The sequence below is a fragment of the Colius striatus genome, chromosome 5, assembly GCF_028858725.1.
Source record: "Colius striatus isolate bColStr4 chromosome 5, bColStr4.1.hap1, whole genome shotgun sequence".
Taxonomy (NCBI): Eukaryota; Metazoa; Chordata; class Aves; order Coliiformes; family Coliidae; genus Colius; species Colius striatus.
Genome location: NC_084763.1, coordinates 21899620 through 21920927, shown reverse-complemented (window position 1 = coordinate 21920927; position 21308 = coordinate 21899620). Strand labels below are relative to the sequence as shown.

Here is a 21308-nt window from a genome sequence, read left to right as displayed (position 1 = left end):
CTCCTATGCAGAAAGGCTGAAAAGGCTGGGGTTGTTCAGTCTGGAGAAGAGAGGGGTCCAGGGGGTCCTTATTGCAGCCTTTCAGTACTTGAAAGGGGGCTTACCAGAAAGATGGGGACAAATGTTTTAGCAGGGCCTGCTGCAATAGGACAAGGGTAGACTCAGACTAGAGAAAACAAAACAAAAAAATTTTCACAGTGAGCATGTTGAAACACAGAGACAGGTTGCACAGAGTTGGTAGATGTCCCATCCCCAGAAACATTGAAGGTCAGGTTGGACAGGGCTCAGAACAACCTGATCTAGTTGACGATGTCCCTGCTCACAGAAGCAGGGTTGGATCAGATGATCTCTAAAAGGTAGTTTCCAAGCCAAAACTATTATATGATTTTTAATCCTAGTGACTATGTTTTCAAAAGGCCATTTAATAAAACAAAAGAAGCAGAAAAATATAGCAAGAGACATGGCATAAGTAGCTCTTTGAATTAAGAACCCGCAATTTCATATAAACACTTCCAGTACTGCTAATGAACATCCTTTTTTGTTGTTCTAACAGCCCTGAGAGTATTGTTACAGGACAGAAACATGCCTTTAAGGTGGGACAGAAGAATCACACACACAGAATCAAGAATCAGAATCAACCATTTAATTGGAACAGAGGTGTTGAATTGTATCCATTCAAGCTTCTGACACAACTCAATGATCTCTAGCTTTTGTTTCCAAAAAAAAAATGCAAGCTCTAAAAAGAGAACTGGCCAGCAGACTCAGGAGCACATTTTAAGCACATGGATTTAACAGCTTCTCATCTTACAAGACACACAAATCAGCCAATGACAAGTCAGATATCTGAAGAAAAAAAAAAAGATCTGCACTTTCCAGCTTAGTGTGGTTCCTTGGGAAACACGGAGGATATCTCCACACAATTTCAGGATTTTCTTCTTCCAGAGAAGAACAGAATTGCTCAGACAGGATGCACCATGCAACTGTCAAACATCTCCTTTATTTGCACCCTGACAACTGCAGTCACTTCCTTGTCGATGCAAGAGGAAGACTGGTGCTGTTATGTGCCACGCACAAGTGCCACAGCTGATTCCTGATTGACTACATCAACACAGCCTGTAAAGGGAGGAGAGTCAGGCCAGCTTCTCTGTGTTGTCAGAGAAATGCTCTGCATCAGAGAACAATTTATAAGTTCAGCAGGACGTGGTCATTACAGGACAAAAAGTGATTTTGCAAAGTAAGGTGTAGAAAATAATTTTTAAAAGTGCTATTACATTTCACAGCCACTAGAATACTGAAAGGGGTGTGAAAAAGACAGGTTAACTGTTACTGCTAGGCTCACCTGCAGGGTAGACACAGACATTCCCAGGCAAATCAATGCAAACTAAACGTCATCAATCTAAAGCTGACCACTTAAACCAAACCAAGATCTTGCTCACAATGAGGCCATATGTTGATTAAACAGAATCCACTTCCAAAGTACATTTGGTTATCTCCAAATACCTAAGTGCAGTGCTCTTAAAAATAAACAAGTTAGATTTTTTCCTTGTTGGACAGGAACTCGAGGAGAACTGCCACATGAAGTTTTAATTTTCACTTCTTCAGAAGGATAGAGGTTGGATGGGAAAAGGTTAGGAGAAGATGACCTTCCAAACATGGAACCAAGGAGTGACATGCACTAAACAGGTGTGACCGAAAACAACCAAAACCTGAGGTAAAGGAACCACCCCATAAAATGAATATTCCAGCAACCTCCCCATAGCAGTGAAGCAGAGCTGCAGAAATTCCTCTGCCCACAGTCCTAGACTGCCTAAATCCCTCTGCAGAGGGGAGACAAGCAAGCTACCACTAAATACTTGCAAGGAGTATGCCACCTCACCAGGTATATCCCTCTTCAGAACAAACACCTGACTGCTTACACTGTTTCAACTAATTTCTGCCAGTGCTTACATGAAGGGCAGATCCAGTTAAACCAAAGTGAATGATCCTGGTTTGTGTTTCTGCTTTTCAGACGCATTTAACTAGCACACACACCCGTTACGATGCATTAAATCACTGTTATGACTTTTGCTATACTTTTTATTGTGTAATTTCATCAGGGCATTTAAGAAAAACAAAAATATATTTAAAGTTCTTTAAATTACATGTGCTACTAATTAAAGAGCTTCACAAAATGTCTCAAGTGGTCATTGTATGAAGGAAACTCTATAGACAGTTAGTGAGCTGAATCAATCACCTTGGGGTTGGTCACAGAGTCCATCAAAATTTTAGGATTAGTACAATTCTGGCAGATGTCACTTCACAAGAGAAACTTTTCTTTTCCCTAACTTCTTCTGGTTTTCAACACTGAACAAATCAGGCAAGAGGAATAACTGTAAACAAAATACCATTTGTTCCAGAAAAGGCTACTGTTGGCTAATGCCACTTTCAAATAGTGAACTTTCAGAAACTCATTCCAAGTGCTTAGCTCATGACTTCCACCCATGAGCAGTTTGAATTCAGTTCTTTGGCAACAAAGCTATACACTACTTAAACACCACTTTTTAAATTCTTTGAATGCAAGTAGATGCTTCACTTAGATCTTAACATGTTATATTCATATATTTCCCTAATATAATCTTTAAATTAAAAATTTCCCTGTCCTGTTCTCTACATTCTCAAGCTAAACATTCCCTCAAAGTTCCCACACTCCATGCCAATAAACCACACTGAAAATAGATTAACCTTTTGTCTAGTCTTATCACTGAGAGCTTTTGTACGGCATAATACAAAAGGCACAACAGAAAGTACTCATATCTTAGAAGACAGAGAACATTAAATACAGAATAGAAAAAAATAGCATAAGTATCATTTCATTCATAACATTGAATCTGCTTTTTAAAGACTTAGAGCCACCTAATACAGGTGTTCACAAAACTCTGCATGCTTTTAATAACTTTATTTAGCACAGTAAATAAGATTCTACTACCTCCTTATATTTCTTCCTCTTGCAAAGAATATTAAGAATCAAATACTCTGGGAATATTTCTGAAATATCAAACTACTTTTCTTATTAACACTTTGCAAAATACTTCTTTATTAAATGTTTGTCAGTCTGTTCCCCCCTAGGCCTGCATCCCAGCATTCGTTTATGTTTTATACTTTCATGTCACTCATATGGGTTTTGACACCTACTAGGAGCTGCACTGATACTACCCCCCCGATCACCTGCTCTAGAGCCTGCAGCAGGCAGCTGACATACTCATGAGGAAGGAAGGCTCTGAATGACTGCCTAAGATTTTTAGGCAAATGTAAACATATTAAATAGTACTGATGAGCAGTGTCAAGAACAAGCGTGAAACAGAAACTGTAACCTGACCTCCACTGAGTCTACCCTGCTTACTTGCAAAAAAAAAAATTAAATTGTGAGGGCTAAGGGCCCTGACTTAAATCTCTCACCTTCTTCCCTCTCTAGCTCAAATTGCTTATAACAAAGATTTCACATAACAAACACACAGGTGATATGCAGATTGCTATTTGCATGAAGACTGTTAAGTGCAACGGTATTGTACATTTCTTTTCCAAGGTAATGATTCCCAGTACATCCTCACAGCCAAGAGACATGCTCATTTTTTTTTAAACGAAGGTTTTTAATTTTATCATTGTTTATTCCAGAAAATTAAACCTGAGTCAAATGTGTGAATAGCCTCATCCATAACCCACTCAAACAGCTTTGCAGCAGGATCAAACTGGAAAACAGAATGAAGTGAGGAACAGTCTGTCTTCATAAGGCTTTCAATAACAGCGATTCAAAATGCCATCTTTTCCAGCTGCTGATAAACAGATTTGTACAACCGATGGACTTATGTTGTGATATCCATACAACCATAATAGGTGGCAAGTGGAATATGAACCAACAACTATTATTTTATATTTCAATTTCCTATAGAGCAGAGACTAAAAAAATCTTCCATGACAGAAGATATAAATTTATTCTTGGACTGGCAAGTTTCACTAATTTCTATTTCTACAATAGTGATCAATTACTATTTCAGTTTATTTCAACTTAGTCATTTTTTCTACAAGCTTGTTTTCTCATGAAATATTTCCCTACTCCATGCATCTATCTCTGCACAGGGAGATAGAGGGATCACCAGTCACAACAAGCATAACTCCAAGCTGTCACTGGATGATGTCCAAGAATTAGAGCTGCGCACACAGAAGTATACAGGGAGGTTAAAAAGTTGAAGCGCTTTCTGTCCATACATGTTTCTGAGGGAAAATCTGCAGCAAGTTTAGACTGCTTCTCGTATATACTTTTCAGTAACTGGACTATCTGAATATGATCTATACTTTCACTGTATCCTCCCAAGAAGAGATGGAAGGCAAGACAAAGTCTTTTTTATGTCATTTTCAGAGTTCCAGCTGTAAAACTGTGAGTAGTAGAGCAAATGATCAGTCTAAGAAGGAAGAAAAACAACTTTAAAATGCTGCAAGAAAACTGGCATCCAGTGTCATATGGGAAATGGGAAAAAGCTGAGGGTCCTGAAAGGCAGTGCATGTGATAAACAAGCATGCTACAGAACTTTTTTTGTTTCACTGTTTTCATAGCAAGTGCAAGACAACACAAGATGTTATAAATAGACACAGACACCCTTAAGACCTCAGGTTCTCTCACAATTAAAGAGGAATTCACAACCACACTCAAAGCCCAAAACAATCAGGAACCAGATATGACAATGAAGTCTGTTGGAAAGTTCCACATCACATTTTAAGAAGTGTCAGGAAAACAGTATTGAAGTTACTTTCCTAGAGAGAGAGGTCCAAGGCAAACCACACTCAAGTTCCTCCACTCAATCCTAAGCCCCCAAACCAAAGGACCCAGGCAAAAATTATTTCTTCTGTGATTACAGGACTTCTGTTGTAAAAGAAGACATTAGAATAAGTTCATCTGAGGCAAAACACTCCTTTCTAAACTCTACTTTGGAAAACTTTCAAGGAACAACTTCATAATCACATGCTAACCTAAATAATTTGTCTCTCCCTTGCCTTCTCACCATTTTGCAGAAGAAAAGAATGAGCTGCTTGAGCATAGCTGCAACTTAATATCAAACCATGGCCTTAGGCAGGAGATTAGAAGCCAGTGAGTTTCAACCATTATTGTCTGAAAATTTGCAAGTGAAAAACCACCCCAAGAAACATGTCATTAAATTCCATCCTAAAATTATGAAAATTCTACTCTCATGAAAATTTACCTACTTGACATGAGTTTAAAGATTGAGGTTCATTCAGGCAATGTACTCCATTTAAAACATACACAGTCCTACCAGACACAAAAAATGTGTCAGCATTCTGTAGTTCATGTATCTGTACTTCTGTCTCTGGCAGCTGAAAATCTGTCCTCCAATGTGGTAGAGAATTTGTAAGTTGCACAATCAGCACAGTTGTGGTTGTTAATTAACCTCTTAAAAGAGGAATAGAATAATTCTCATTGTTTCTTGTCTAGTGAAAAAACTAAGCCAGTGCAAATATACACCACAGCCGTTGCCATCTCACTTCAGCAGCCACACTACACGCTGTGTAAAGTAAGAACCTGGCATTTTGCAGAGGCATTCTGTGATGATGCGTTGCTTCACAGCCATACTACATGTCCCTGCACTCCATACAAGAGCACATCATGAAATCTTGAGGTCAAATTACAATTTCTCCTCTTATCCATCCTACTTTTACAGGCTACTTTTCCTCAAAATAAGTGGGGTCAGGCAACATAAGGGAAGCAGTAGTGGGCACTCTAGTCATGATATATTAAGGGGGGGGGGGGGGGGGGGAGGGAACATGCCTAAAACACGTATATTCCAGTAGAGGCAATATGGGCTGACACAGTGTAGAAGGCTGAACTCCAGCAGTTATTACTGAGATTGCTTTTGCCAGCACATACATTCTCTCTATGGTTCAGCTACTTGTGGACAACTACTGCCACAAGACCAACCTTCAGGCCTAGAAGATTTATTTCTGCTTGTGGCCATTCAGGAGGCAAAGAGCCAATTTTCTAAAGAAATTATTCCAGAACGAAATTTCCAAAACAGCTTTGCAACACCTCCAACCTGCATGGAAGAGAGCACTGCTAACACCAGTATGGCAAGCTTCCAGGGAAGGGGAGCTGAACTTCTCCTCTGACAGTATCCACAGACACCACTGGCATTGCTATTCCTCCTGTCACTCGAGCAGATACTATTTCTTTGGCTTATGTAAGCTCCAGCGAAGGACTTTTTAGAAGGAAACCTATCTCACTGCTCTCCCATGTAAAGGGTTGGATGTCAAGACAGGAAACCAGCGTAATACCCCAAGTGCTTACAGTATTTTCTACAGCCATTGCAACAGCAAGATAGCCTTCAGATGAAGCTTAGGTTGAAACACAAAGATGTAATTAACAGCTTTTTAACATGCTAATTTTTCTGCAAAATTCTTCTACTACTTGTAGGAAGAGATGGTACTTCTACTTTGATGCTAGCAGTTATTATTTAACTATGTATGCAATATGTGTAATACTTTGATGATTACTAAAGTAGTTTTAAAATTCCTGCAATGCTCTGCAGATGTGTTACCAACCTTCAAGGAAACATCAAAACTAATCTGTTCAAAGGCAAACTATGAAAAAAGTGCCTTTTCAAAAGCAGCTATGGCTTGTCAAATATCGTAAGCCTTATCAAAAATGCCAATGCACGATGCGCAAAGTTGAAGTCCTTTCAAAAATACAAGACATGGCTGCATGCTGCTAAATGTGCCCTTCTAAGATGACAAATTTTATATACTTGACCCAAACCCATTCTTTGCATCTTTGAGCATAGAAAAACAGCAGAAGGCACTCTCTTCCCTGTGTTATTCACAGTGTTAGTTCAGGATTATAGATCCTGGGAGAGTCTCCTTCTTGAGTTGTAGAAAGGTGCAGCAAACAGAAAAAGGAATCAATATTCAAGACTTTGCAACACCTCCAACCTGCATGGAACTATTTACGTCTCTAATTGCATTAATCATAACTTGTTAAACTCATGGTAAAAAGAATAGACAAATATCTGAACAAATCATAAAATGTTACTTATTCTTTACTTAAAAAGTTATACTTTAATACACTTCTTAGTCTGTGATCTAAGTAGGGTTAAATAATTAAATGGCTGTGTGCTTGTGGATGAAAAGAAACAGAAAATATAACATTATGGGGTGGGAGTGGAAGATATAAATGATGACCTGGGTGGTTATTGCAGGATCAGAAACGACGCAGGACAGTAATGGCATTTGCAACCTTGCAGGTGACAGAAGTGAGAAGACCAAGTGTTCTTCCACAAGCCCTCCTTAATACTGAAAATTATCCCCTAAAATGAAAGAACATTATTGAAAAAGCAATAGCTAAAGCAGAGCTTTGGAACTGCTCCTGGAACTGAGATGGGCACAAATGAAAGTAAAGCTATCAGGCGTTATCAATACAGTGTTCTAATTTGGCAAAGAGACTCCAGAGCAACACAATATTAAGTATAAGACCTCTTTCTATTGATCCTTGAGTTTTAGCAAACATAGAAAGAATTGAACAGAACTCTGCAGTTACAAAGCAAGAGAGGCAAAGGGTAGGAAATGCCATTAAAGAGCTATTTCTGAAGTGTCCTTGTACTGTTATCTGGGATGTTTCACTAATTCAAAACAAATCATAACACAACTGAAAAATAATGTTAGCATTTTGTTTTTCTTCATCTGCTTACTTTATTTGTTCTTTCCTGGCATTTTTACCCACCAACAATACGGATGTGATGCTGGTGAGATAATGAACTGTTAGCAGAGGAAGAGAAAAAGTAACAGACCACAGAGATCTGAGGCAGGAAAGAGACAGAGTGCTCCAGATGAGAAGGACTTTGCATAGATGACCTGCTCACTATCGTGAGCAACAGAGAGAAGCAGCAGATGATCTAAAGATGGGACAAGGAAGGAGAGCATACTCATTGACTCTAGCATTACAAAAAACTGACTTTGCAGCAATGGATTTAAATGACTACATTACGCACTAGTTACAGATTATATTTGTGTACAATAACTACACAACTTTCTAGAAGTATTTCTCCTCCCAGTTCAGCTGTCTGATCAAGCAGCTCCTTCAGCTGTGAACTAGATAGATCCTTGGTCTCTTGTGCTGCCTGCCATTGGATGATGAGGTTCTCATATGAAATTCTGTTAGAGGTATCAGTAAAATGGAGCTACCTGTAAAGATGTAGAGAACAAAGTCTTTAAACAAAATATCAAATTCTTCACAACTGTTAGAAATTCTCTAAGCTCTATAAATGCTCATTTTGGCCTCAGTGCCTTAATTACTTCATTCTCATTTTTTCCATGCTGACTAGAATCCTTGCTGTGCTCTTCTTCCTTTATTCAGATACTGTTCTACCTTCACTTTGCCAAAGTAAAACAAAAATAAATAATCCTGATGTGCCCATATTTTCTTCTCTGCACTGGATGGATGAAAAGTACAGGATTTTGGCACAAAGTGAAGGTGAACCTCAATTATGACTGCGTAACAACCAGGAATAATTTATAGACAAGTGCTTACCAGGTAGAATTAGGAAGGCCATTAAGTGAGAGTTCATTGTTTGAAAGCATTAAACATGTAGGATGGCTTCACAACAGTTGAGGACACAGTCAGAAATAGACTAACCCATGCAAACAAGTGAAGTTATCTACAAATTCTGAACATTCACCGAGTTCTCTTAATATGAGTCAGTTCACGATTAAGAAGTATTCTTTCCTACCCTGGGGCAGGATAACCTTTTTCCCCCCATCCCTCTAAATGTCAACAGTTCTGAAGTTAAACAACACAGGTTTAAGCAAAGTGGTTTGTGTTTTTTTCCCTTGTTTTACCCCAAACTCCAGTGCAAGAATAGGAAGACCTTTGCTTTACACTTATCAAGTATCATTTCAGTAACATAGTGAGAAAAATATTTGTGTTCAATCTGCCCTAAATAGGTATCCTTTAGTCAGGTAAACAACAATCTACTTACATGGTGTTGTTCATTCAATTCACATACATACATTACTGTAGAAATGAAAATCTAAGATCATATTCAGTTCACAGTAAAAAGCATCTTCTTATTACAGGAGATAATTATTTATGTGCTTCAACTAACAAGTAGTTCCTCATTTTATAAGGATTCTACAAACCAATTATTTTGCCCCTCTTTCATTTGCATATCACTGCTGGTGCTTCCTCTTTAACTCTCTGCACCCACCCAGTTGGCTACCAGCCTCATCGTCCTTTCTCTCCCAACTAATCAGGCCCACCACTCTTGCATTAAGCTCTGTTATTTGTGCTGCAATGGGTTAATGCTGTGAAATTCATCAACACTTGAATTAACATGGCTGAACCGGCCTATTCCCACTCCTTGGGAGAGACTGCTAGTGTCATTACCAAGGAGAGGAAGGGCAACATTCCCTGATACTTCTGAGCTTAAATATTAACAATCTGTCTTCATTTAAACAAAGGATAACACCGAGACATCTTATTTGAAATTCATCTTCAAATGCCAGATTAGAACTTCTCCTCCACCTCCAACAATGAAGGAAAATAAAACACCCAAGAATTAGCACTGTAAAGGTGCTCCCAGCACTTAGTAATGGACTGCTATTTATCTTTTTATTGATGTGAAACGTTTTGCGATTCGTATTATGATACAGATTATTTAAACACAAACATTATAAATAACTTTGAAACAGTTAGTCACTGTAACTAAGGCAACAAGTCTCCCACTCAATTTTCAGAAATAGGAACCAAGGAATAGAGGTAAGAGCAAAATTAAAAGTTGGCAGAAGGAAACAAGTGATCAGATATTAATTTGACCTCAGGAATGCTCAGCTAACTAGAGATAAAAGGTACAGCAACTGAGAAACAAACTAGCCAATAAAACATGAGTGGAGGACATGAAGTATATAATTCCAGAGATGGTTAATTTCCATCATCTTATTCCACAGCTCGCTTCAGTGAAAGGAAACAGTGACGGAAATCTGGGAACATAGCAAGCCACATCAGATAGCAGATTGCTAGTTCAGAGTCTCAAAGGCTACCAATTTCTGTCAGGAGTCACTTTTTTTGTGGGTGCTAAGGAAGTCACTCCTTCACAGGCAAGTGCACATTTGCCTTGTTTCCCTCCCCCTGCCTCCAAGTAATGGTCACAAATCTTCAATGCTATCTACATGAATAGACCTTTATACCCTCACAGAAGGCCACGGAGTTAACAGGATCTGCCAGAAGGATCTGACTGCAGAATCAAGGCTTGCTTTGTTTCTCTCCCACCTTTTTTTTTTCTCCTTCCTTTTCTTTTAAAAAAAAAAGGTTTATTTTCTTGACTGAGAAGAACTGCTTGTTCACAAGTCAGAAGTTCCTCAATTATCATCAGGGAATCTGATCCCCTCAAACGAACGCGCGGCAGAACCAGGTTCTCTCTATGCGTTCTAATGGAAGGGATGGTAATTAATCCGCATAACAAGATAAACAGAGTTCGAGTTTCTTAGTTTTCCATCATTTAAGAAACTTATCTCTTCGGTACATGAGAGTTCTTAGCCTGGAAAGACTAGAATTAACAGTAAGACTTAAAGTGTCTTGATAAGTACTACAACTTCCTAATTTAGTTATCTTGTATACAGTTAAAATAGATTAGATGCAAATTTTAAGAAGAATGTGTGAATGTGTGATGAGAATAGAGCACAGAGTGGTTGGCAATTTCAAAGTTCCTGAAAGCAATGGTAAAGTAACTTCTACAAAAGAAAAATTAACACATCTCATTAGTCTGAGCAGAAGTTGCAGAGCAATACCATGTAATTCCATTTCCTTCATATCCCTCCCTCATCAAACAGCAGCAGCTCCTTTTCATCACCACAGGAGACCATTCCTCCTCTTAGTGTAACAAGGAACTAGTTGGGACATTTATTCTTGGCATGAACTCTAAAAGAATGAAGTCTAACACTGACAGTAATGAAAATAGCAACCATAGAGGCATTCAAAGCGTTCACTATGACACTGCAAACATTTGTTCAACTGCCAACAGAACAAGATCCATCTTAGCCAAGAGAAAGGTATAAATGAGCAATAAAGAAGTCAGTGCTCTCATTGTTCAAGGACTTTCAAGATAAGTGGTCACTTTAATATCCTCATGCAGTTGTTCATAATCCCATCCTTTCCACTCACATCTGACTTCTGAGAATAAATGCATTGCTTCAAGTACAGTCTAGTAGTCATACCGAAAAATCCCATATAAATTCCTTTCAAATGCCCATCATTACAAGCCTGAAGATTTCTTCCTATTACATATTTAAGATTCAGAGAAAACAGGAAATGCATAATTAAAACTAGTGAAAGGAAAAAACCCAAAGATTTACCAACAGTAATGACCCTGAATTCAATGAGCTTTGCCACAAATAGTTACATAGCTGCAAAATTGAAGAAAAAAGCTCCCAGTTTTTATCAGAGCTTCATGTATTTCAGCAAAACTATACTGAAATGTAGGCTTATGCTAGCTTAGAAGACAATCTGACCTGTAGGCACATACACAGGTTGTAAGAGAAAAGGTATGAATCCCTCAGTTGTTGGGAAATCCAAATTTCACCTACCCACTAAGAAGAACTAGGCTGTCAATTACTTGTTAGGTGTAACAGAATAACTGACATCCTCTTGAAGCAATCATTTACTTTTCTGGGAAACAGTTCCTGTACCTAGAAACTGTGACTGGATAGCAGAGAAAAACAGAAGACAATTAGCCTTTCACAGTTAGCTATGCAGAGTTGAGAGGGCATATAGGGACTCACAAGTAAGTTTCTCTTCCTGTTCTTCCACCCTAAACCTCTACCCCTCGACCCAGAAAAAGGTCTGATAAAACATTAGTGAACCTTGGGACAAACTTTGCTTTCAATATAGTTTCTTACAGAAGAGTACTACAGTGTCTCATGAAGAAACAAACTTTACAGCCTCCCTCTCACTTGGCATTTTCCTAGTTTCTCATCTAGAAGTATCTGGTACTACACAAGTACCAGTCTATGGAGACAGTACGAAGGCAAACAAACTGGAGAGTAAATACCTTAATCATATTGTACACTTACTGCCTAGCATTCAGTGACAGAATTTGCAGCTTTGTTGCCTCTGCTTTCAAACATGCCCGTCCAACACTGCACAACAAACTAAGAGCAACAAGAACAATCTACACATTCTAACTTGACACTTGAATGACTGCTCTTTGTATCCCACAGTTAAGTTTGTTGCTAGGGATTACAGGTATCAACTTTGCTCAATATAGTGAGATTTAGCTTCAAATGCAATTTTTGCAATTACGGCTTATGGGTTTGGGGTGTTTTTTTTTTTACATCTAATATACTTTAAAAGCAAAGACAAGTCACTTTTGAAAGAGTAAGTTGGAAAGATACTCCTGCCTTGTAGGAGTGCAAAGTAATAAAGCTCAAGCAGCGTTAACAGAGCTTTGTAGGGAATGTTCCTGCTGGCTGCTCGTTGAGCCCAAGAAAAGGCCTACTTTTCTCAGTGTATGGAAAACTTCTATTCTGAAAGTCAAACACATCAAATCAGCCTCCAAAGACAACTGAATAAATTTGAGCTTCACAAACACAGTAACTATCTGTAGGATCAAAGTTTTGTTTATCAGTGTGCTAAGTAAATTAGATCAACTGCAAGCAGAACTGGGATTTTACCCTCTGAGTTCAACTAAGAGTCTCAGAGCAGAATTTCTCACCTCATTCTAAGATCATAGAATCATAGAATGGTAGGGGTTCTCCAGCATTGCTTTTACAGCGGCTTGCAGTAACTTGAAAAACTAAACTAAAACAAGTGTAAGAAAATATCAAGCTGTTGGTATACTCCAAGTCTGCCTCTCCCTGGGATAACTATGACATTGAAGTAAGTAATGCAGAGGCTCTTCTATATTATCAAAGAACAAAATCAACAGGTTGATGTTGATTTCAGGGAAAAAAATATCTTAAACATTACATTCAAGTAATACTTCATTTAGTAGAATTTTTGTTCCAGAAAGTTCTTTATCTGTCCAACTGATGTAGAAGGAAATCAGCAAGTCATTTCACTTCCCTCCTTCGTCCTAGCTGAACAGTACAAACAACAGAGCAGCCTTTGCACTCGCCCATGAAACACAGCCACCACTGCAGAAACAGACACTATAGAGACTGCAAATGCACATGTCCATTTACTTTATATTCTAAATGAATGCATCACTGTGAAGTAAAGTATCTGGCTCAAGCAAACAAGTAGCATGTTGCAAGAAACACTGAAGATAAACACCACTACTTTCATATAGTACCACAAGAAGTTGGTTTTTTGTAATGAGCAGATAGTGTTATAATCTTATTGCCACATCTAGTCCTGAAGTCAAGACACCTTGTAGTACACTGCACAAGAACACTGACTGGGAGGAATTGTCTGTAATTAGCAAAACAAGAGATTTCATCATAATGTGACTCCTCATGATTTTTAGCATTGTGAAAAAAAAGCAACTTTAACAGAATGCAGTTTGTAATAACTAACTTATCAAAAGCTGACACGTATCCAGTGGAAATACAGCTGCTGTTAAAAACCTCTCTCTCTACAAAAGTCTTTTCAAAAGTAGCACTCATCTCCATCCTCTGCCTCCTTTCCCAGCCCCTAGCATTTCCTTTCCCAGTGTTACTAGTGCACCTTTACAGATCTACAAAGCCTCTAAAAACTCCATGTCAAACTTCTAGATTAAAAATTGCTTTAAGATGGAAGGGGAAAGCTTCACATGCATTGCTCTGTCAGATTAGTGGTCCCATACAGTCCAATCTTTCACCTCGGCATCAGCAGGATCCTTCCAAGAAGTTCTGAAATGCTTCAACATAATAATGATGGAGTTTTGCATGTTATTTCAAAATAATTACTTCTAGAAGAGTTATATTTCTTGGTTTTGACAGAAGGATTTATTTAATAGAAGAGATGAACAAGTGGTCATTTCTGAGGAGAGTCTCCCACAGAAGAACAGTAACAAAGCCTAAAAAGAAACCTAATTCAAAGACAGTAAGTGTATTTCAGGTCTACAACCATTGCTCATTCATAGACAATGTTCTAAAAAAAACCACCAAAACACCACCAAGCCAAAACCATGAGACTTTTCCCTAAGTTTATACATAATACAGTAGGACATAAAGATCCCAGTCCCATATTGCAAAATGTTTTTCAGAACAGAATCCCAAGGGACTATGAAACCTAAGTGTAAAGGGGCAGAGGCATTTTCGAACTGATGAAAGGACAAGCAGGTAAGGATGAGCTGATATTGATCAGCATAATAAACAGACATAGGATCCTTGTCACCTAACCACCACCACCAACTTTCTAGGCTTCTTTTTTTTTTCTCTATTGGGAGGGTTTTTTCAGGAGTGGGGGACTTCACGCATTGCAATCTGTTATCTTAAGGAACAGCATCAAGGAGACCAACTGCAGGCTGCTTGAGTTCTCAGAGAATTTAGTCAAACACATAAAAACACGAGAAAATGCATTCTCTCGTAAGCATCTTTTTACAGGCAGCTAAACGGCAAGGCAGACCCTCCCACCTTTGTATCTTAATACTGCACAGGAGACAATAGGTAGGACAGGGGAGACACCAGGAAAGGACAGCACAGTGAAGACAAGTATTTTTCCTAAGCTGGGATGGAAATCGAAGAGTCGAGCAGACAAAGAAGGGTGTGATGTGATGAAGGCACCAAACCACTAAAGGCACGAAAAACCTTCTGGTTTTCAGGAGGAGTGCACGGAACCCGGGAAAGGTTTGTCAAGCGCACGGAGGAGAAAGATACAGCAGCCGAACAAAAGATGTTAAAGGCCCGGAAGAGCAAGGTGGTGCGTGAGGGGACGAGAGGGCAGCTCTCGGGTACGCCAAGCAGCACCCGGCAGCACCGCCTCGGTCCGGGGCCGGAGGCGCGGGGTCGTCTCCCGCTCCCGAGCCGCCACGGCCGGCTAACCTCGGGATCCCTCCCCTCACATCGGGCAGTCCCTCCGGCCCAGCGGCGCCCACAGACCTTTCCCTCCCCAGAGCACTGGCGCGGGGCAGGGTTGGTGCGGCGCAGGCTTGGCCCGGGGCAGCTCACAGACCCCCCTCTGCACCCCTCCCGGGCCTCTCCTCCGCTCCCGGGGCGCGGCGGGAGGCTGGCACGGCAGGGACTCGCGGATAGGGCAGCCGGCCCTCCCTCCTCCCCAGAGCCGGCCCGCCACGGCGGCGCGGAGGGGAGGGCAAGGTTAGGGCGCGGGCGGGCTCCCGCAGCCACCTGTTAGGCCCGATACCTGCGCGAGGCAGCGGCCGCCGCCCGCCCCACGGGGCTACCGCGGGGGCACCGGGAGCACATGGCGGCTCCCGCCGCCGGGCGGGCGCCACCCAGAGCCCCGTCCCCGCCGGGCCGCGGCAGCAGCCATGCTGCCTCCCCTGCCCGCCGCCTGTCACACACACACGCACCAGCACACCACGGCGGAAGGGGGCGGGGAAGGGCGCGCAACCGCCGCGCCCGGCGGTACCGGGAGAGGAAGGGAGGGGAGAAGCGGTCGGCGGCCGCGGCCGCCCCCGCGCACCCACCTGCTCGCGGAGTTTGAGCAACACCATGGCGAGGCCGCCGCACCGACCGCCCGCCCGCCGCCTCCGGCCACCAGCAACTCGGCTCCGCTCGCCGCACCGCCTCCCGCGCGCCGGCCACGCCCCCCCCGCGCCCGCCACGGCCACCGGCGCCACCCCGCGCCCGAGCCTCGCGCCGAGCTCGCGGGCGCTGGCGCGCGACGGCCCCGCCGGGGGCGGAGACTCCTCCGGCGCCGCCCCCGCCGCGCTCCTCGCGCTCCCGAGGAGCTTCCTGAATCAACCGCCCGCCCGCATCAAAGGCGCGCGCCCGCAGCGCCAGCCGCGGCCCCGGCGCGCACCACCAAGGGCGGTGCTCATTGGCCTGCCAGAGGCGGGGCGGAGTAAGAGTGGCGCCGATTGGCGAGGCGGGCGAGGCGGGCTGGCGGGAGGCGATACCGTGAGAGGGGCACGTGGGGGCGGTGGGAGCCGCGCTGCCCCGGCCGTGGCGGCGGGTCCCGTAGGGATCGCGCTGGTTTGCTCGGACGAGGTCTCGGCGATGTGCCGAGGAAAGCCGACGGGCGGGGGTTATCGGCACCGCCGGGCTCGGGGCTCGGCCTGAGGCGGGGGTCTTACGGTGCCGCTCGGCTAAAGGGAGCGGTCGGGGGAAGGGCGCGGCACAGCACGCGGCACCCCGACTGTGCGGCCCGGCTGCCGCCCCGGCGCCGCCGAAGGGACACAGCAGCGCCCTGCGCCCGCCGAGTTATGTCGGAACCGCGTTGGGGAGTTGAGGTCCGCTCTGCTTGCGGCCTTGCTGCCGCGGTACCCCGCACTACGAGCCCGCACCGCTGCGGGCTCGCACCGCACCTGTGCAGCAGCTGCGCCGCGCCGCCCCGCCGTGCCGCGGCACACGTGCCCACCGCAGCGCCCGGCCGCTGGCGCGGGACAGCGGACACCGGCCTCGGTGACCTAAACGGCACAGGTGAAGGCACAAAGAGGCACTTTGACGTCACATTACCAAGTGATGACATGGAGCAGCCGTATACAAACAGAAAGATAGTCCCTTCTAAGAGAAACATTGTTCCAGTATTTATTAAATGCTCATCTATTTTTTCGACAGACGATCAGTAGAGATAGCGCCCGCGTAATTCCCATACTGCATTTTGAGAAAGTGTACAAGCTTGGTGGTAGGCCTCTGTACATCAAGCACAAAGAACATCTTCATGGGTAGGACTTTAAAAACCTCTTGTAAAAGTGCAAAAAGTGGCATACAGGACCCAGTAATTAGATGGGAGTGTTGCTTTCCCGTAAACGCTGCAGCTAGCCAGCCTAGAATGATAACTGTGATTTGGAAGGGTTATTTGCTCCTGAAATTGTATTCCTACTCCCAGACAACAGACTGAAAAGACTGGGGTTTATTTTTTTTAATAACACACTGCTACAGACAATGCTGATAAGAACATTTCAAGTTTTTTGACTTTCCTCTAGCTTTGAGATAGACTGTGACTTCTTGACACTCCCCATGTGGTTAAATCTTATACTTTAGTATTACCTTAAAGAAGGAAGGTTTACTAAAATAAGTGTATTCTGTGTGAACATTGGTTTGTGTGATTTTTGCACCCACCCATGAGGTCCTTGTCAATTCTTCTGGTAGGAGCCTGCCCCGGGGACATGTTTTCTTGATGACTCGCAACATGTAAACAGAAGAGTTTGCTAAAGGTGCTACCTGGGGCAGATCTTTCATTATCTTTGAATACCAGTGGCCTGATGGGATGTGTTTTTTTATGTTACTTTGTTTTAACCAGTTAAGATTGCAATGTTTTACTAGGCAAAGGGAAAAAAACCTCAACATTGTCACACTTTCTTAATCAATTTTGTGTTGACATTACATATGCCTAGAAATGCTGATTTTGGTAAGTAAATGTCTTAATTAATTTCAAATAGCCCCTGATTTTCATACTGGACCCATTGTCCCAGGTTTATTTGTTTGTGAGTAGAAGCTTGTTGTATGCAAATATGAAACAGGTAGATTTTGACACTGCAAGGACTGTCATAACACAGTAAAGAGACTGAAGGTTGTGGAAATTAGAGATAATTTTATCAGTGCAGTCAGCAAAGAGGAAAATGACATGAGGAAACGTTGCCTTTGTCTGTCCCTGAATTAGACTGCTCCTTTTCAAAGTGAAAAGAACGTCTGGGAGCTGATAAAGTTCTGTTTCCTCCTGTGAAGCTTATCAATTTATGGAGTTATTCAGAAAAAACATCTCCTTTTAGTTCAGTGGCTATTGAAGTAATTTCTTTTATGTGGACAAGTCATCAGGCATAAGAATGTCGCACCTGGAATCACTGGCACCTCTTGCACCTTTTGGCCAAGCAGGGCCTCTGTAAGGGAAGGTGCATCTGTATTTTACTGCTTCTGCAGCTCCTGACTCCAGGCTGTAGCTAGGGACCAGTCTTGTTGATCTTAACACATGTGCTTAAATATGTCATCAACCAATGGAACTGTGACCCCAGATCATTGGACTGTTTCCCCGTGAGTTATACTATAATATGAAGAAGTTTAAGTGGTAAAACGTGGAAGTTACTATAGCTATCCTAGAGAGCTATCCCTCTGTTTCAGCTTAAGCACATATAGCTGTCAAGATGCCTTACCTACATGAAAGTGGATAACCCAGAAGTGGGGAATTTTCTGAGCGTTGTTTCCCTGATGCCCATCAGTTGCATATGGGTACTTTTTCTCAAGCTAAATTATCCCTGTTTTCTTACTCTGCATAAAACGGTCCAAATGGTTGCTACAACTAGAACAAAACTAGGAGAATATATTATCTGATCTGCTGGTGTCCCACAAAATATAGTATTTGACTGCAGAGCAATAGAAATAGTTGAAATGGAACCTCAAAAGTTAAATATAACAGTGCTGTAAAGAAATGCACACTTCTTGTTCATTTCTTACCATGTATTTCAGGGTAACTTCATTTCTATTATTTCTAAATACCATGTTACAAGGTAGGTCACTGCCCGGACAGCCCTCAGGAACACTGACAGAATGCTCCGTGGAAGTCTGTGATTACTGACATACAAACATACCAAAGCCACAACGCTTCTGATGATGTTCAGAATATACATTCACATTCACAGGAGTTAGAAATTTCCACACCACTTTTCCAATCGGAGAGGGTGTATGTTACTATGAGCACAGCTCTCCTGAGGGCAGGTGTTGAGCAGAGCGCCATTGCCTCGAAGCGCACGGCTCCCTTTAACTTGACACCTTCAGGCTGTAACCTAGCCCACAGCCTGTAACATTACCCAGTGTTTTAAAGATAGGACCATATGTGCTGCACTAAAATACCTAATGGGATCCAATTGAAAAGACTGTAGAAGCCTCATACTGGAGATGTTTTGTGAGCTCCTCTGAAACATGCTCATGATTTATTTAGCTTGCCAGGAGTGCCTGTGTACTTAGCTCTTTTGAGCCAAGAGTTTCAGCCCCAGCAAAGTAGGTATTTATCCTTTTTTCGTTCTTCTACGTGAGTAAGCAGGCACAGAGGTCGGCAGACTTACACAAAGTCATGGCATGAGTCACTGCTGTGGCTTGGAATAGAATCCAGAAGACCTGATTGCCACTGCCCTCCTCCAAACACTCTGCCATACTCCTAAATCACAGCAGGGCTAAATTTCTTTTTGCGCAGAATGCAAGGCATCTGAAATCAATGTAGTGTTAGAATTTTCTATGGAGGGATGCATTTATCTCCATGACCCTGAATCAGCATTACTTGGGAGGTAGTCTTCTGATGGAAACCACACTTATTTTATAGTAGTATGCTGGGAGCATCATCAAAAAGGTTTTTACACATGCGGTGACACATTTTATCCATCAACATCTAAAACAGTCAGGGCTTTGTAATTCTGTCCCAGAGATTGCATTTTGAATCATTGGCTGTTCATGGTTACCGATTGTAATAGAAACATATTGAGTATCATAATGGCACCATCAATCAAATGTCATCGATTGGCATTTCTAAAGCACCATTACGCTTCTGGAGGCTTATTTGACCGATTTTGTCCCTGCTTGGTGCAAATGGGAAGAGAGGGAACTCATGTGCCCTCTTTATTCAAAGAACAAATTTAATATCCGGAGGAGGGTAGGGCAAATATGTCCTTTGTACGATCACCAAGTGGCAGAGGTCTGAGTAAGTAAAAGCAAAAGTAAAAGTGAGAGGAAACAGAAAATGAACATACAGAGTCAGGTAACAGTGGTAAGAAGCTGTATCACTTGCATTTTGATAGGAAAAATGTGGAATGTTTGCAAGATGTTTGATGTGTCCTCACGCTGCCTAATTGCCAGCATTACTGGTAAAGAATATATTAAACAATGGGATACAAAAGTGGCTTTACAAAAGTACCAATTTTAGTTTGAACTCGTATATTAGAAAGCTTGTTCATGATTCTTCTAGTTTAAATAACATGCAACTTTTTTTTTCCCTCATAAAATTAAGTTTTTGGGGGATAAAATAGAGTCTAAAGGAGGCACTAGAAAAGCGTGAAGGACTCTGGATTCTGGGATGAGCTTTACATAGAGCAGGATACTAAATTTTCTTATGATTTCTTTTAATTTTTTTTTAAACAAGTCTCAAAACTCTCCAAACATTAGTAAAAAGAACTTTTATGCATTTGTGAACAAAGTCATAATAGAGTACTAATTCTCAGTAGCTGTAAAGCCAAAATGGATAATAATAAAGAAAAAATTGTACCTTTAAACTTACCTGGGACAAGGAAAGAGAAAGACACAAGTAACATATTTTTTAGTATCAGCACATCCTGAGATGACTCCTTAAAATGCTGTGAATATCAGCACCTTTACACATTCTCACATCAACTTACCTTGAATTACTGTTTATAGAATATTTTGTTATATATTTATTTACATAACAAAATATTCTGCTTTGTTTATATAAATAAACAGATGCCTCAAAATGCACATTGTACCTCAGAATGGACAGTATTGACTAACTGGAAAATCCAGCAGGATACGATCTTGCAACTTATTTTTTCAGGCTTGGCCAGTTCTTCAAACAGTAACACCCAAAGTGAAGCACAAAGTTTTGGTCAGTCATCTTGACCAGTCAAAAGCTTAAGGCACCATAAAAGTCTACCAGGAAAGTAGTGGAAGCAGTAAAGTGGAAATGCTGATTTTCATGTGAGAAGCAAAATAAAGTTTCTGACTTTGGAATAAGAAGTTCATGAGCATCTGAACCCCTCACTTTCTGATGATGGATGATGTAATTCTAACATCCCCACCAGTCGGTCATTTAGAGAAGAGGATTTCTGCATACATAAATTTCCTCTCCTGGTGAGCTAGAGATGCCGTATTGCCTATACCCTCTGGGTTTTGCTTTCACAGTGGTTTGGCTTCAGTTGTGGTAAAGTGATATGTAAACAGTGTACGGTTTCCATATTTGCTCATAAAGCAATTAAGTGGTCACTGAGGCAGAGGGTTGGGAAGTGATGGAAAAGACTTTTTTTTTTCAGATAGCCAGACTCCAGTTGAAATGAGACCTCTAAAAATTAGCTACATGAAACATAATGTGTGCTCAGAAAAGAGACGATTGGGATTCAGCTTTCACAAGTTCCTCTTTCACACTCAGTGTTGCAGGAGTAGGTACCACGAAAATGGGCCCAGCGTGTCTTGCAAAGAAGGGTGAAGATGAAGAAAATCTTGTTTTAACAAATTGCTGA

At 41.8% G+C, this 21308-nt stretch overlaps 1 protein-coding gene across 1 annotated transcript in view; it reads right to left on the bottom strand.

Moving 5' to 3' along the window:
* ANKRD28 (ankyrin repeat domain 28) overlaps positions 1-15684 on the bottom strand; it is a 118898-nt gene extending 103214 nt beyond the window's left edge. The window contains exon 1 of the mRNA XM_061996525.1: positions 15600-15684. Within this exon, the coding sequence (XP_061852509.1) occupies positions 15600-15626 (27 nt within the window). The 5' untranslated portion in view covers positions 15627-15684. The remainder of the gene's footprint in view (positions 1-15599) is intronic.
* Between the last annotated feature and the right edge of the window lie 5624 nt (positions 15685-21308).